Source organism: Odontomachus brunneus, unplaced genomic scaffold (genome assembly GCF_010583005.1).
Source record: "Odontomachus brunneus isolate Ranch 3 - 2012 unplaced genomic scaffold, Obru_v1 Obru_scaffold_052, whole genome shotgun sequence".
Classification (NCBI taxonomy): domain Eukaryota; kingdom Metazoa; phylum Arthropoda; class Insecta; order Hymenoptera; family Formicidae; genus Odontomachus; species Odontomachus brunneus.
In genome coordinates, this window is record NW_022639502.1 from 3,862 (window position 1) to 20,721 (window position 16,860).

Here is a 16,860-nt window from a genome sequence, read left to right on the forward strand (position 1 = left end):
ATATATATATATATATATATATATATATATATATATATATATATATATATATATATATCAAGAAATAGAGAAATGCACTTAATTTGTATTAAGTATATATCTTGTATTTGTAATAAATATATATCTTATATTTCTTAGATTTCTGTACCACAAGAACTTACAGTTGTAATGTCTGCACTCTTGGATAAAGTATCAGATTTGGAGAACTCAAAGAAATTGTACGAGTTTCACCAACCAGTACAAATACCATCTTATCTGGTAGCTATTGCAGTAGGTGCATTAGTGTCAAAACAAATTGGCCCAAGAAGCAAAGTATGGGCTGAGAAGGAGTTTATTGATAAAAGTGCATTTGAATTTGAGGAGACTGAAACAATGTTGCATATTGCCGAACAATTATGTGGTCCTTATGTTTGGGGTAAAGATATAAATTAAAGACTTCAAATTTATATATATTATTGCGATAAAATTGCGATTGAGATTAGTTGATTTTATAAAATTTCTGACAGTGAATTATTTGTATAAATTTACACATATATTCAGTCTCCTCCCTAAAATTTGTTTTTATTATATCTAGAATAATGTTTGCAGGCATTTATGATATATTAGTACTTCCACCGAGTTTTCCATTTGGGGGAATGGAGAATCCTTGTTTGACGTTTGTGACACCGACCATACTTGTCGGAGATCGTTCGTTAGCCAATGTTATTGCACATGAAATCTCTCACAGTTGGACGGGAAATTTAGTTACGAACGCGAACTTCGAGCATTTCTGGTTGAACGAAGGTTTTACTGTATTTGTTGAGAGAAAAATCAATTCTAGAATGTTTGGCGAAAAGATGAGGCATTTTGAAGCATTACACGGCATTGAAAGTCTACGTGAGGAAGTAAGTATCTTACTAATTGATTAATTTAATATGAAATATGCATATTGTTAAAAAATTATATTGCATTGCATTGCCACATTATTTCTTGAAATCTTGTTATTATTGCAGATAAAAAACCTGGGTAAAACAAATCAGCTGACGAACTTGGTGCCTAATCTGGCAGGTGTCGATCCCGATGATGCGTTTTCTATCGTGCCTTATGAAAAGGGACATACATTTTTATTTTATCTGGAGCAGCTTTTAGGTGGACCAGAAGTGTTTGAACCATACTTAAAATCTTATTTAAATATGTACAAGTACAAGAGCATCAAAACAGATACTTGGAAAGATTATTTGTATCAGTATTTCCCTGACAAAGTTGAGGTAATACATGCTCCTTTACAATTTTATGTGATATTAATATATCCTCTTTATACAGGATGTCTCACACTCCGGGCATTTTGTAGAATGGGTTGATGTAAACATAAAAGTCCTATACCGTTTTGTGAAATTCGTAATAATAGTCGAGATATTAATTAAAAAAGATTAAGGAAAAACGCACGCTGAATGGTGAGGATGGACCGCTCGAGTCACAGCGCGGCCCAGTAATAAAGCGCGCGGATATCGCGCGCGGTGATTGGAAGATAATGCATCACTGCCTATACTTATACCGCTGCGCTCCTACGTCTTGCCGCACCGCGCCGAGATAAGAATAGGCAGTGGTGCATTGTCTTCCAATCACTGCGCGCTTTATTATTGGGCCGCGCTATGACTTGAGCGGTCCGTCCTCTACCATTCAGCGTGCGTTTTTTCTTAATCCATTTTTTTAATTAATATCTCTACTATTATTGCAAATATCGCAAAGCGATATAGGACTTTAATGTTTACATCAACCCATTCTACGTCCTCACAAAATGTCCGGAGGAGAGTGTGAGACATCCTGTATATATATACATATGCGCGCGCGCGCGTGTGTGTGTGTGCGTACACACATATATGTACATACATATACACGCTCACACATACATATTTGTTATAGAAATAATATAGAATGTTTCATTTTCAGCTGTTAAATTCTGTTGATTGGAATATGTGGCTACATAAACCAGGTATGCCGCCTGTGATACCTGATTATGACAAAACATTGGTAAATGTATGTACCAAGTTAGCAAAACAATGGATCGAATGGAACGAAGATACTGTTATGCCTTTTGCTATTATGGATATAGAAAATTTTTCTCCTGGTCAGAAAGTAGCATTTTTGACTGATTTACATAAATCATCTACAGTTCTACCGCTTAATAAGATACAGCGAATGGCCGATATTTACAAGTTGGATTCTGTGAAAAATTGCGAGATACGGTATAAAAATATGCATATCTTTATTTATAAGTTATCAGTTACGATTACATAATATAATTTTTCGTAATGTTTGCTTTTCATTCGCAGGTTTATTTGGTTGCGATTATGCATTAAGAACCGCTGGGAATCAAAAGTTTCCGACGCTTTGGCTTTCGCTACTGAGCAAGGACGTATGAAATATGTACGTCCTATATTTCGAGACTTGTACGAGTGGGTAGAAGTGCGACAGCGAGCGATCGACGTATATCTTAGTAAGAAGAATAAGATGATGTACGTTACTGCGCACATGGTTGCAAAGGACCTTCATCTGATTGACTGATGTGGGAGGATCATATTGAAATTGATATTTTATTCAATGACCAATATTTTACATATTTTACCAGAAGATTTTTATTATATTTTATCATATAATGTATAAATATGAAATAAAGGAATAATAAATTATCCTGTTAAAATTTTAATAAAAGGGACAGTTATTTTTCTGGAAGTATATGGTCGAACAGATGCTGTGTTTTGTACTCATTAAGGCCATTCTATAATAGCTGTAATGCTAGATTCACGCTGGACGCGATGAGCGATATCCAATGAGAGTATTGCTTTAAAAAGAAATGAGTTCTCATTGGATATTATCTTATTGCAACAGCCAATCAGAAGCATCAATGATGCTATTGACGCTTCTGATTGGTTGTCGCAACAAAAATTGCAATCAACTTGCAACTAATGTAACAAACTTTACTACTTCAATTTTTTTTATTTATAAAATATACAGTAGTAAAAAGAACAGGGCCCATATTCTTGAAATTTTTGCGTATACGTAATTTTCCTTGCGCAGCTATTTTATGGTATGATTAAACGCGCAGTAAAACTTACGTATACGCAACTATTTCAAGAATAAGGATCCAGACTTAGGGATGGGCGATACAGTAGAAAGTATCGATATTTCGTATCGAAATGTATCGTAAATAAAAGTATCGATAAAAAAATTAGATGGAATGTATCGATATTAGTGATATCGATATTATCGATATCTTTTTCAACATACCACAATATAATTATAAATAATATTTTTATTTATGCATTAATTGATATATTGGTATTTAACATATGATTACATACAATGTTACGTACCTATAGTGTAATGTTATGGATTCTGCACACAGGATGCGGTAACGCTTGCCGCGCGGCGGAAGTTCGCGCGACAGCCAATCAATATGCTGCTTTTCATAATAATCTTCTCTTACGGAAAACCAACATATTGATTGGCTGTCGCGCGGACTTCCGCCGCGCGACAAGCATTACCGCGTCTTGTGTGCAGAAGTCATTAGTCCTCTTGTTCCACTATTTAAACAATTATTCAGCATTACATTTAATGAAATAAGGAACCAAAAGAATAGAGAAAAGAAAGAGAGCTCTTGATTTGCGCGCGCTAGATTTTATAGGGATTTCTAGATGGTGCTGTAAGTGGCCGTTAGATGGCTACTGGGTTATGTCAAAATCTTCAAGATGTCAGTATTTGATCAATTTCTTACAACTCTGTGTTACTTGTGAAACATGTTTTTAAAATGGCGACAGTTGTAGCGAATGTTTGCGCGGGAATGACAATCTTGTGTTATAAATGTGTCTTTGATATAAACTTACCAAATAATAATATATAACCATTTACAAATTGTTGCATGGAAACATGAAGAAAGTTCAATTATCACGTAAGAAAGTAAGGATTATGCTATTATATTGTTATTAATTTTGATTAATTTAATATTTTTTTATAAATATAACATAAGTATAACAGAGTAATTTATATATTTTGACATAACTCAATCTGAACTCTATATTAGATTTAAAATTTCTGTTGCTCAATTATACTAGATAATCGATGAACCAATTGCTCTTATATGTATTAAAGAAGTTAATTTATCTATGTAACAAAAAATATGTTAAGATTGCTTTTGTTTGCAGCTTTCCATTAATAATGTCAAACAATCTCAGGTAAAAATAACATCATTCTTTACAAAAACTCCAAAACCTGACAATGTGGATAAGATTGCATCGGACATAAAATTTTTGTCCCAAGTTTCTAGCATTGATAAGAAAAGAAAAGACAGAGATGATACCTCAGAAAAAGAATTATATACAAACATTAAGAAGAAATGTACAACTGATGATATTTGCATCGTAGAGCCAGTTAGTATCAAATCATGTAAGGATTCATTGTTATCATTTGCAACCAAAGATTTAGAGGACACATGTAATAATTCCAAAGAAAATAAATCAATATGTCAGGATGTGTCATCCCAAAAACTTAACAAAAAGGAAGATAACAGTAAGTTGTTAACAAAAGCAGAGCATGATAAAATTGTTATACAAAATTCCACTAGCTGTAATGTTTCAGAATACAATAATATTCATGTTCTTAAAGAATCACAAAATCCAAATACTGTTGCTCAAATGTTGTCCTTATCTCCTGTAAAAACACACAGTCGCAACAAAACAGAATTGCATGATTCAAAGAAAATAGGATCTCCAGAAAATTTTCCCGCAATTGAAGGAAACGACTTCGACGATTTTTTCGATCAGGAGTGGCATACGAACACACAGATCAATTTCACTACTCTGGAGAGGTGTAAGATAATCGATATAAGGCAGGAGCCGAGAATTACTATTTTAACAGTGCAACACGTCGAATCGGAAGCTGTCGATGTTGTTGCTTGTTCAGGATTCTGGAAGGATGTGCAAGTGAAAATCGATGACATCGTAACAATACAAGCCAAGAAAGAATCGCAAGAGTGGGTTGTTGACAACAATAACGGTTTCCTTGTTATACAACCTGACAGATTAATATCGGGCACTACAATAACGAGCGGATTGTTCTGCAGCAGACGAGCGGTGTTAACGGAAAAGTTCAGGAAGATAGAATCGCTGCCGTGTCTGGACGCCGATTACTCCGTGATGACTGTAGGATCGTTAGTTCATCAGTGGCTGCAGAAAGCATTGCGAGAGAACGTGCACACATTGTCTAATGTGATCAAGTTGTTGGATAACATGCTGCAGTCGAGATATACGATAGACTATCTTTACGCTTCAGAAATGTCGCTGGACGACTGTCGGAAACGCATGATGCAGTATGCGCCAAGAATATTCGAATTCATCCAGCACTATATCAAGGGCAACAAGCAGCAGCACATAAACGGTCTGAAAGATAACTTTCAAGGCAGTATATGTGATATACAGGACATCGAGGAGAATATATACATCCCGAAGTTAGGTGTGAAGGGAAGGATAGACGTGACAGCGGAGGTGAGCATCAACTCGAAACGCAAGATAATGCCGCTGGAGGTGAAAACTGGAAGAGCCTCGTACTCGTTGGAGCACAAGGCGCAAGTTATTCTTTATCTCATGATGATGGGCTTAAGGGATGAGGAGATTGACACTGGCCTGCTGTTGTATCTCAAGGAGAATTCTATGCAGGAAATCAAGAGTAGCCATCACGAGAGGAGAGACTTGCTAATAGTGCGGAACACATTAGCGCATTATTTCGCCAAGCAATCGGAGAAGCCTCAGAGCACAGACACCACGGAGTCAGACGCTTTGAGGACGATGGAGCTGCCGGAGCCGATAAATCATCCCACCGCGTGCTTGCGATGTCCTTACAAGACTATATGTTGCACTTATCTCGCAAAGGATCCCAACGTGAACTTGGCGCCGTCGCATCCGCTGACGACACTCGTTAAACAGCTATTGGATGATTTTGAATCTAGTCATTTGGATTACGTTATAAGATGGGTTGCTTTGCTACAGCTGATGGAAAATTCTAATAGCGAAAACGACAGTTTAAACAATTTATGGACGATGAGTCCCGAGAAAAGAGAGGCGAAGGGCATTTGCATCAGCAATCTAAAAGTCGTTGGGAAAGTGGTGGAACAGGATGACAGATATCAGCACGTGTTTACGCGTGTTGATATAAAGGGTGAAGCTGTCGAGAACGACGCGTTTAGTGGCGCGTTCGCCGAGAACGATTACATCGTCGTCAGTACAGATACACGAATCAACATCACCACCGGGAACATATTGCGGATTTCAAATGACACCATCTCAGTCTTATTGGAAAAGGACGTCGTGCGCGGAGAGGACACAGATCGCGCGATCTTCCACATCGACAAGTATTTCTACACGAGCTCTGTGTTCACGTTTGATTACGCGAATGTGGTCGGTCTGCTGAGCACCGACGAGGTCAACGCGAGGCTGCGACGCATTGTCGTGGATAGAACGCCGGCGACATTCGCGAAGAGCCTGCCGCGCTCGACCATATCGGCCGGTATCGAGATAATGTGCGACCTCAATGAGGATCAGCAAAAGGCTGTGTTGCGAGTCGTGGCGGCTAACGAGTATGCCCTGGTGAAAGGTATGCCAGGTACGGGAAAGACACAGACTGTAGTGGTGCTGATAGAATTGCTGCTGAAGCTGGGCCTCACGGTGCTGATTACCGCGCACACGCACAGCGCGGTTGACAATGTTCTGCTGAAGCTGCTAGACCGGGACATCGATTTCCTTCGTCTGGGAACGACCAAACAGGTACATCCGCTGCTGACATGCAAGACGGAGGAGTACGCGACGAGGTGTTGTGATACACCGGAGAGTCTAGAGGCGCTTTACAACGGTAAACGCGTAGTAGGCGTGACGTGTTACGGCGCCTATCACCCGCTCCTGCGAAGACGTTCGTTCGACATATGCGTGGTGGACGAGAGTACACAAGTAATGCAATCCACGGTACTGCGACCGCTGTACAGCGCACGCCGCTTCGTCCTCGTAGGTGATCCCGATCAGCTGCCGCCTGTCGTCAAAAGCCGTACGGCTGTTAAGCTCGGTGCGGACGAGTCGTTATTCGTGCGGCTAGACAGCGAGGACAACACCGTAAACCTGACGAAACAGTATAGAATGAACAGGCGGATCATGAAGCTGGCCAACGACACCGCGTACCACGGTAAGCTGATACCAGGCAATAAGCAGGTGGAAAACGCGACTCTTATCGGCGTACACGTGGAGATACTCTCGTCCTACGAGAGTTGGATAAAAAGAGCACTTTCTAGGCAGCTGGACGACTCAGTAATAGTGCTCGACACTGGTAGCACTCGTAACTTGAGCGTAAACGAGTTGTGCGGTAACAGCGTTACGTCAGATCAAATTTATTCCAACGTTTGGGAAGCCGCGATAGTCGCTCGCCTGGTGCAAGTGCTGATGGAAGCAGGTGTGCACGCTAGAAACATAGGAATTATCGCACCATACAATGCTCATGTGACTCTGTTGAAGAAGATTGTGGATGACAAAAACGTAGAAGTAAATACCGTAGATCAATATCAAGGACGCGACAAAGACGTCATATTGTACACGTGCGCGAGAAGTGTGGAACGCGAAGAAAAGAAACAACTCGAGATATTGGATGATCAACGACGCTTGACAGTCGCTATTACTCGTGCGAAGCACAAGCTGATCATAATAGCCGATAAAGTCACTATCATGAGATACACGCCGTTTAAAAATCTGTTCGAAGTCATCGACGAAGAAAATGTAATACATCTGTACGATAGTGAAGAGGAGTTTAATTGGAAGAGTCTTGTTCGCTCAATACTGTAGAGTTGACATCGATTATGATTAATGATCAAGAGACTAGACAGCTGTAAAAATAAAAATAAAGATTTATAGACAATGAACAATTGAATCGTATCAGTATTTTTATAAAATACGATCGTATAATCACATATTTTTTGTACAGTAAACAATGTTTGATAAATGTATAGTAACATGATGTGTGGGAATACAATAAATATATATTTTGTGAGAAATACCTCCATATTAAAATATATCTACATTCTTTCGCATTTGCACCAATAATCTAGAAGGCACTCTCACTAACATTGAAACATTTCACAAATAATTAAAACACAATACAAAATAATTGAAGTACTGATAAAGAAAAGTAAATTGTTCAAGTACAATCTTCGAAGTTATTTTCGTAAAATCGGATAATGAGAAATAAATTTTGAAATATCGTAACTCTGTTACAATTTAAAACGTATAATTTATCTTTCTCGAAATACCCCTGTATATAACTCCACGAAATGAATCTTTATGAAATAACAGAAGTGCCGTCGTTTTATCAACTTAATTTCATAATATGACACAAGGAAATATAAAAAAAAAAGTAAACTTAGACAATGTTAGAAACTTTGGCACTTGTGCTTAAGTACGCCAAGCATAAGCCCCTATATTTCACATAAGTAGTAATCACATTCCACGCACGCTCTGCAACGTGCATTATATAAGTACAGAAATTCCGGTGACAATACCTTCGGCGCTATATACATATGTACAAAATAAAATATATGAGCAGTTACTTAGGCACGCGCATTCTTCTTACGACTTTACTTGTTAGATTCGTTGTAGGACGCTCTGCCAGCCAGTTCCAATAAGTAACGGTCGGGATGATCCAACCAGTCGCTGGCGCTCAATTTTACGACTCTCTGTTTCTCCGCTTCCTTTACTTGCCACTTCTTTATCTCCAGCTGTTTTTCTCTACAAGTACAATAGCGTCTCTTATGAAGCCGCTATGTTCCAAAGACTGTATCAAAACTGTTGATGAAATGTTAGGTACCTCAGCTTTGTATCGCCGCAACCCCAGACCTCCAGACTGGCGATGCGATAAGGGGCGCCCGCGATCGACACCGACTGGAATGATTCGTCGATACTGATAAACGGCGAACGCGGATCACTACCAAGTCGCAGTCCGTGTGGGTAACCCCTGATATTCGTGTTCAGGTACAGTATCTTCGGTCCCTTCTCTATGACTTTATAGGACGGAGTGAGTTGAATACCCATCGAGTCATCGTCGCCCCAATAGAGATGACTTTCACGCCACTCGACGGTCGAACACACGCAATACGTTGGATATTCCTCGTCACTTTCTACATTAGCAGCTCTTATAAATAGTAGAGTAGGACCTCTGTAACCTAATACATGGTGAAGGAAGCGATTAGCCCCGGTCCCGTGTTCCCCGCTACTGTACAGTAACGTCCAATGCCTTGGACAAATACTGCCTTTTCTTCCGGCTATCAAAGCGTGAGTTATGTCCTTCGGTGAATCGTTGGTCTACACACACACACCACGCACATATATGCCGATCCAAATATATGTAAAATACAGATTCATAGGCAGGCCATAATGATTAACAGACTATTCAAAATACTACAGGCAGGACATAATGGTACGTCTGTCGATTAATTCGTTTATTATGTGTATTTTGCGAGAAACAAACATACCTGGAGGTAACACTGCGGCAACGTACACGACAACAGCCAGACGTAGCTCATCGGCAGTAAGGTTCGAGGGAATTCGAAATCTATCTTATCCACTACAGGTGTCGGTATCTCTATATGTGGCTGCGGCTGTTCCTTCGACAGGAGAGCTTTACCGTTACGATAAGCAATCGTCAACACGTGCACCACGTATCGTTGCAAGCCGTTGACCATACGCGGGCAATGTTGACCGATCCAATTGCTCACGTAGCTCGTGGATAAGCCACATTTGCCGTGAAACTGTGAGATATTCGTGAATGTAATAATCGCACATTTTACGCTAAAAAGTTTTTATAATATAAATTATTCATCCAGACTATGTAATAGTATTTTTAACTAAAGCGAATTTAAATTAGTTTTATTATTAAGATTTGGATCAGATAATTTTAGAAGCAATCCAAACATGTTTTAATTGAAAATACTAGAAGCATTGGAATTTAGATATCTAATAAATACACTAATAAATATTTGATATAAACTATATGAATAATGAATATTATGATATTTATGAAAACTCTAGTATATTCATATTTAATAAATACTTTACTAACACATGAAACAACGACTGCATTTATTATCCGCTGTGAGTGAAGGCACAAGCCAGTACTATTATTTTCCATTGCCAGTTGGTGACAACACATTAATAACGCTCTTAGTGTCTCAGGAGTAACAATGCCGCCATCCTTTAAGTTAGAGTACATTTTTATATAATTCTCCAGTATAGCTTGATCATTCATTACTGACAGAAACTTCTCAGCTTGCTGCTTGAAAGCTCCTGTGCTTATGTAAGCAGTTGTAGCATGGGCATTATGGTGCAGATAAGTGAAAAGTTTCTCACTTAATTCAGGATAATTGGGAAATAAGTACTTTTCGAACACAGACTTGGTAATGCCATTAACATGTTCTTCTTGATGGGCAAGATGTGACAGTGTCTGTAAAAATACATATACATATATATATCAAGTTTACATATTATATTATAGTATTAAAAAATAAGCTTTTTATATATATATATATATATATATATATATATATATATATAATAAAATATAACATACAAAATTTGTTTTTATGTTTCCCTATTTGTAAAAGAAAAAGAAATAAAATTACACACACCTTATACAGATAAGCAGATAATGATAACTGATAACATCTGCTTGTGTAAGATATATAGCTACTGATTTATATGCCAAAAAGAAAACATATGATTCAACATTCTTTAGAAGATATTCAGAGAATTATGACAAAGCAATAATACAAAAAGTGAGATATTGCAAAATACACTTAAAAGATATTTCTGTTAATTGTAGGTAGAAACATAAATAATATTGTGAGAAAATTCTTTAATAATAATAAAAAATCAAAGAGATATAATTTATACAGTTTTTGCTGAGAGAATGCTAAACAAATATTCGACAGTAAAATTTGTGCAATATCTCAAACGTTATGATATTTGTCGAAGAATATTCTGACTACTGAACGGTGATTATTACTTGGAGAAGTGACAGAATAAGCGAGAATAAACGTTAGACCGGCCTACCTTTGCCAGACTCTCAATCGGGAAAAATTGCATATGAGAGGTATGATCCGGCTCGCTCTTGCTGGCGACGGTATTCGCACCTTGTGTATTTCCAGTCACCGTCGCGGATTCCGTCTTCCTGTGCGACGCGTTGCCAACTCGTGTCACCTGATTGCCCATTTTACGTACCGCAAACACTAGATCAAAACCAACTCCCGCAACGCTCTCCACATACCCACGATGCAAACACGCATGGAACCATATGCAATTTTGAAGGCCTGGGCATCGACGTCATAATAGTCACGGAACACAAATGACTAGATGCACCTGATTTGGAAGAATATTTAAACCGATATCGAATATGGCGACCTTAGTTATCGACGCAGTAGATCTAAGTAATAAACAATTGATTGTGATACTTGTCTTAAATATACTATTGCTCAGATCGCACGAGTGTATAAGCGTAGTAATAAAACGGTACTGTCTGAAATTAACTGACTTTGTGTGGATACAATTAAATTTAGCATTAAGAACATTTTCACATCGAAAGGTACACACGATGCCCTCTGTGAGACTTTCCTAAAAACTCTTCTAGAAAGCAAAGTGAGAATTTGCTTTCTAGGGATTTCGATTAGCGACAGTTTTGTCCTCCCCCCTTATGATCTTCCATAATCCCGCACAATAATTTGACCTCTTGCAGTTTCGCGATGCATATTCGGATTGGCATGGCGCATGCGTGCACAGTGCTTGTCAACTTACTGAGGGCGCGGTTGTCACCGATCAATCTTTGCGTTAGTAACATACGCAGTTCATCGCGAGACTTTGCGGACGTTTGTTCGACTGTTTGGCTCACACGCGTCCTCGTTTCTGAGCGCTCGACTTCCTAATAAACAGTTATCGCGATTATTCGCGAATAGCCAGTATATAGACATCGCCGTAGGTTGAATAAGTAATCGTCGATAGCAGCAGCAAGAGAATCGCGAAAATGACGGTCATCACGAAAGCGATCACCGAAAAGAAGGTCGACAAAATGGAGCAGCCATTGTTTGTTGAGGAAAACGCGGCGGTCAGTATATGTATAACACCCCCATCCAATTTTTATCGTATTTGAACTCTTCGTTGATTAATCATGCTATGACTATTTCTCATTGACGATGTCAAAGTTCACGAAAACGTTTGTGCGTCGCAAAAATTGCTCAGCAACGCTGTCATCGCCGTCGAAAGATATACGCTCGACGAATTGTCAATTTATGTTTGTGTTATATCTATATCATCCGCCTACCCGCTATCTCCGCTTTCGGCGCAAGTGTATATTTGCGTTTGATAACGTTGATTCATGTACGCACATACGCATACACATTCGCATACGTATATGCATTTCATAAAATCGTAATATTATGATAAAAAGCCACTGCTGCGGTGCAGATGTATATATCTTTTATGCATCGCTTGCTTATACATTCGACGATAATATATATCATTCAATAATGTCCATACGAGAAGCAGATAAAGCTTATCTAAGAATGTTATTGGAGAAAACAAAATATAAATTTCCTTTACCTTTAAAATATTGAACTGTTTTTCACCACATGGTATAGTAAATAGTTGAGAAATAAAATTAATCTTGTATATACAATTGAACATTTATTATTATATTTGTTATAAGCACATATAATGGTAAATTGTTCAATTCAAATTGACAATAATTTTTTTATTTTTAATTGGTTTTTTTATTTCTGCAAGGAAGCAAATATGCACTCATCTGATTTAACTGATAGCATGTCATAAATATAATATTTATTTTCAAGAAATTGCAATATCTATTTATTTTTTCTTTTTTTTCAAAACAGGATAGCTCAAAAGCTGATGTGGAAGCAGCACGTCCAAAAGCCGATATAGGTCATTATTTTGTTACTAGGAGAAGCATTCAACGTATACATGTGACAGCGACATTCTTGCTTTTTCTTGTTGCTTTGATGATATTGATTATTGGCGTGATCGGTGGTCTCTACATTTATAAGCAATATGCGAGAACTCAAATGCACAGATTCCGTACAGGCTGGTACAGCATTCCATATGACAGTTCCAACAAAGCATCTTATGGCAGGGATGGAGTTCATCAGGGACTACTGGCTGATTCTGATCTATTCAAAAGTCTTACCAGAGCCACTGAGCAAGAAGCGTTGGATATTGCGAGACATTTAGATCATGATATCAGAAATTTCTTCAATGAGAGATTTGAGATTGACCTCGAGAACGAGCATTACGAGAAGATTGATGTGCCTGACTTCCGCGGTGGACGCCAAGGCCGCTTTATACATGATTTTAACATTGTAAGTCAATATTTGTATTCTACTTTGTTCAATAACATAAATGATTCTCCAGCTTTATATGTCGAGCAGAATGATTCTTACGTATCATATTTATTTATAGAATAAAACAGGTATCATAGATATCGATGGTCAATGCTGCTTTGTTATGCCATTAAATCGTCAGCGAGTATTGCCACCTCGTAATATGTACGATCTTCTCAGAAAAATGTATGATGGTACGTTTATCCAATTCATGTTGATTTTGATACAAAATATTTTTGATACATTGTAATTAATATTCATGTTATGAATTTTTCTTTTTCCAATGGTGCTACAGCTCAAATCGAGCCTTGACCTCCTCAATTGTCTGCCTCCACGCATCTCGGTCTTCCGATGCCCTTCTCCAGTTTCTGACTTCCAAGATCTTTCCAGCATCCACACTCACCATTTTTCCCATCTCGCTCTAGGTTTTCCCACGGGATCGTTCATATTATGAATTATAGCAGTAAATTATTCATGTAAACATATATACATATATATAACATATAATGTATGCATACAATTATTGCATATTAGGTTACTATGAAGTGGACACTGCGATCGTACGTGAGACCATGAAAGTAGTCACACCACCCATCACTGATCTATCAGTTGTGGGAACGTACATAGCGCGTGAATGTCAAGACTTGCCTACCTATATGCTCAAAAAAGTGGATTATTCCGGTTAGTTGGTAAACTCCAAGTTACTCGAAGTAAAACTTCCTGATACGCCGACATATTACACAGTTTCTTTAAATGTTTCAGTTGTAAAGCGCAGCGCGTCAAACGGAGTATTCGGACAGTTTGCCGGCAACAGCATTATGGAAGTTGACATCGTAAATTTACAAGACTTTGAGTAAAACTAAAAAAATTGCGCGAGGAGAAATTTTCAATTATTCTAGAATATTAACCACCAGTAGATCAATGTATAAAAATTATATGCTGTCCAGCGAACATAGGTAAATATTCTACTTCGATTCTACGATTATTTCACTTTTATATATTGATTGATTTCTTTTTCTTGATGTTCTCCACTAAATTATTGTTTCAGATATACTCCCACATTTATCGAGATCAGCATTATGTCTTTCCATTATACTTTCCATTAACTCTAGATCGTGAAATTATATAGTACAAGTACGATTTGTTAGTTGTTGTTAGACGTTAAATGATCAGAGTCGTTTGATGTTCGAGGGAGTTTTATGCAATATCACATGAGAGGCTAAACGTGAATGACTAAGTCATTAAATCGACACGCAAAGCGCAGGAAAGCCGATTAAAATAGAGTTATTTAACTTGCCCGCAAGTTGGTTCTTATAGAAGCATTGAATATTTCTTCCATATTCTTCGAATACGTTATTCAGACAGTTAGCAGAATGACAATGCAATGTTAGTTGCACTATAGTAATGAAATGTTTATTACTATTATGTATTTTGACACAGCTGGTTGACTATATTACGAATAACATCTGCGTGAATAATCGGCGAAGTCAGTAGAATAACTGCGCGCTAAATCATCGTGCGTATAATACGGTTTTATATATGTGTTATTAATGATATTGTAAAAATATATTAATTTATGAATTATCATAGAATATTTATTGCTCTCGCATCGGGCAATATGTTTGAACATGATGAACTCGGAATATAAAGCATACGCAACTATTATCGCAACTTAAAACTGCTATAAAGATGTGTTTTAGTCAGAAATATATTGTTTCAACAATTATAATTATTATTTAAATCACGTTAAACATATCAGACATAACTATATAAAAATTTTTACAAAATAACTGGATTGAAAAAAATAACAAGAATTACAAAATACTAGCAGCTCAAGTGAAAGTTTAGTGCTTTCTTAAGAACATTCCTTACGCCTAGTTCATATGTTCTGCATTTTAAATTATGAAAAATACGTGCTTTAATAGATATTAAAAATATAATATATATATTCTATAATATTTGTGGAATATATATGACTATTGATAAATTTAGTATATATAAATTATTTTATTTTTGAACTGATTTTAATTAATACAATTGATACATGGATACTGATTAATTGCTCAGTTGCAAAAATTAATTGCTCATATATAAAATCTAAAATCGTTGAACCAGAACTGTAATAAAACGAATGAATTGCGACTGAATGTAACTACGATTTATGTATTGTGCTCAGTGTCTTCAAAATTTTTTAATGTATAAATTAATAGTTATATACACACGCGAACTTCAATGCCGGAGAATGTATCCAGGTACTCGGATATTCTGTATTTATTAGTTTTAATATATTGTAGATATACCGAATATCGATATTTGTGAGGGGTATGTTCTTAGCTTCTTTTCAATTCAATATTCTGTGTAATAAGAAAAAACAATATAGCCAATAAACTGAGATAACCGGAAACTTTAGAGGCGTTTTAGTACATATCAAGAAAATCTTATTTGAACCAATTAAAATCCTGTTAAGAACAAATTGTAATACGTTTCACGCAGCTCTCATTAGTTTTGGATATTACAAAATTAAAATGATCTAAACGTATCATTGCAGGATCATTTTCATGTGTAAATTATTGAAAAGTAGATAGATTGAAAAGAATAATTATAATGTGTGTGTACGGATAAGATACTGCGTGTTATATCTCCAAATATGTTTGAGAAGTTGGATTTCTCTTAATGATCGTTTTGTCAACAAGTCGACTGTATATGAAAAATCGTGAAATATATATACATATATATATATATGCATATGTTAATATACGCGAATATATATGGACCGAGTGCCTGAACATTTACAATTCATTTTACATTAGTTTAATGCTTATCTACTATTATTAATATTATATCAATTCCAGTTTACAATAAACGTAAACGCAAATATACGAATATGCAACGCGTACGCACGGTTTTAAGTGTTTGTAGGTATATAGATTAATCTCTTACTCTGGTGGCAATAAATGTAATATATACATATTAATTAGTTGCATCACTTTTTAAAGGGATGGAAATATGGAATTTTTCGTGAATATTAAATTTCGTTGATCATTCTATCATTTTTACGTTCATTTAACTCCATATATATATATTCGTAAATATATATTTAAACTTTATAATAAAAACGTTACACGATTCTCTTGTATTTCATATAGTTGTAGTTTAGCTCTTATCCAACCATTATTTCCATCTCTGATTATTAAGTCTGAAGAATTGCTTTCTTATGCATAGGGCCGAGAAAACCAAATATGTAAGCAATTGTAAAATCCTACAAAGAATAAATGGTATGTACACAAATCTGAGTCGGTACAGTTAGATTCTCGTAAAATGAAGTGAGTTTATTTACACACAATACATCAATGATACTTCATGAAAGACAGTTTCGTTATTATTACTCACTTCTAAAGTTTTATTCTAGATGCGTC

The 16,860-nt window shown here is 36.6% G+C and overlaps 4 protein-coding genes across 5 annotated transcripts in view; 3 read left to right on the top strand and 1 right to left on the bottom strand.

Moving 5' to 3' along the window:
• The window catches only part of LOC116845497 (leukotriene A-4 hydrolase), a 4,483-nt gene extending 1,814 nt beyond the window's left edge, over nucleotides 1-2,669 (top strand). Inside the window, exons 6-10 of the mRNA XM_032818262.1 lie at nucleotides 139-415; nucleotides 589-884; nucleotides 993-1,247; nucleotides 1,930-2,225; nucleotides 2,313-2,669. Coding sequence (XP_032674153.1) covers nucleotides 139-415; nucleotides 589-884; nucleotides 993-1,247; nucleotides 1,930-2,225; nucleotides 2,313-2,544 — 1,356 coding nt within the window. The 3' untranslated portion in view covers nucleotides 2,545-2,669. The remainder of the gene's footprint in view (nucleotides 1-138; nucleotides 416-588; nucleotides 885-992; nucleotides 1,248-1,929; nucleotides 2,226-2,312) is intronic.
• Nucleotides 2,670-3,762: 1,093 nt separating this feature from the next.
• LOC116845436 (DNA replication ATP-dependent helicase/nuclease DNA2) lies at nucleotides 3,763-8,062 on the top strand. Of its 2 annotated transcripts, XM_032818111.1 has the most exons (3): nucleotides 3,763-3,936; nucleotides 4,182-4,545; nucleotides 4,615-8,062. In XM_032818111.1, exons 1-3 carry the CDS (start codon nucleotides 3,907-3,909, stop codon nucleotides 7,851-7,853), a joined length of 3,633 nt encoding a protein of 1,210 aa, XP_032674002.1. In that variant the 5' UTR covers nucleotides 3,763-3,906; the 3' UTR covers nucleotides 7,854-8,062. The 2 variants fall into 2 exon arrangements, with proteins under 2 accessions (XP_032674002.1, XP_032674001.1); XM_032818110.1 differs by having other exon boundaries at nucleotides 4,182-8,062.
• On the bottom strand, nucleotides 7,950-11,270 carry LOC116845437 (restriction of telomere capping protein 5). Its single transcript, XM_032818113.1, has 5 exons — nucleotides 11,112-11,270; nucleotides 10,123-10,503; nucleotides 9,536-9,811; nucleotides 8,872-9,365; nucleotides 7,950-8,792 (listed from the first exon to the last, which is right to left on the bottom strand). Exons 1-5 carry the CDS (start codon nucleotides 11,268-11,270, stop codon nucleotides 8,642-8,644), a joined length of 1,461 nt encoding a protein of 486 aa, XP_032674004.1. The 3' UTR covers nucleotides 7,950-8,641.
• Nucleotides 11,271-11,862: 592 nt separating this feature from the next.
• LOC116845438 (integral membrane protein 2C) lies at nucleotides 11,863-16,737 on the top strand. The gene is made up of 6 exons (XM_032818114.1): nucleotides 11,863-12,156; nucleotides 12,941-13,423; nucleotides 13,524-13,638; nucleotides 13,979-14,125; nucleotides 14,207-14,400; nucleotides 14,493-16,737. Exons 1-5 carry the CDS (start codon nucleotides 12,076-12,078, stop codon nucleotides 14,299-14,301), a joined length of 921 nt encoding a protein of 306 aa, XP_032674005.1. The 5' UTR covers nucleotides 11,863-12,075; the 3' UTR covers nucleotides 14,302-14,400; nucleotides 14,493-16,737.
• Nucleotides 16,738-16,860: the final 123 nt, after the last annotated feature.

Coding starts and splice junctions, on each gene's coding strand:
- LOC116845436 (XM_032818110.1), top strand. CDS start 3,907: ATGAAGAAAGTTCAATTATCACGTAAGAAA. Junction 3,937..4,181: donor TTCAATTATCACGTAAGAAA/GTAAGGATTATG, acceptor TTTTGTTTGCAG/CTTTCCATTAATAATGTCAA.
- LOC116845438 (XM_032818114.1), top strand. CDS start 12,076: ATGACGGTCATCACGAAAGCGATCACCGAAAAGAAGGTCGACAAAATG. Junction 13,639..13,978: donor TCTCAGAAAAATGTATGATG/GTACGTTTATCC, acceptor ATTGCATATTAG/GTTACTATGAAGTGGACACT. Junction 14,126..14,206: donor CAAAAAAGTGGATTATTCCG/GTTAGTTGGTAA, acceptor TAAATGTTTCAG/TTGTAAAGCGCAGCGCGTCA.
- LOC116845437 (XM_032818113.1), bottom strand. CDS start 11,270: ATGGGCAATCAGGTGACACGAGTTGGCAACGCGTCGCACAGGAAGACG. Junction 10,504..11,111: donor CGATTGAGAGTCTGGCAAAG/GTAGGCCGGTCT, acceptor GTATTTTTACAG/ACACTGTCACATCTTGCCCA. Junction 8,793..8,871: donor TGCGGCGATACAAAGCTGAG/GTACCTAACATT, acceptor TTGTACTTGTAG/AGAAAAACAGCTGGAGATAA.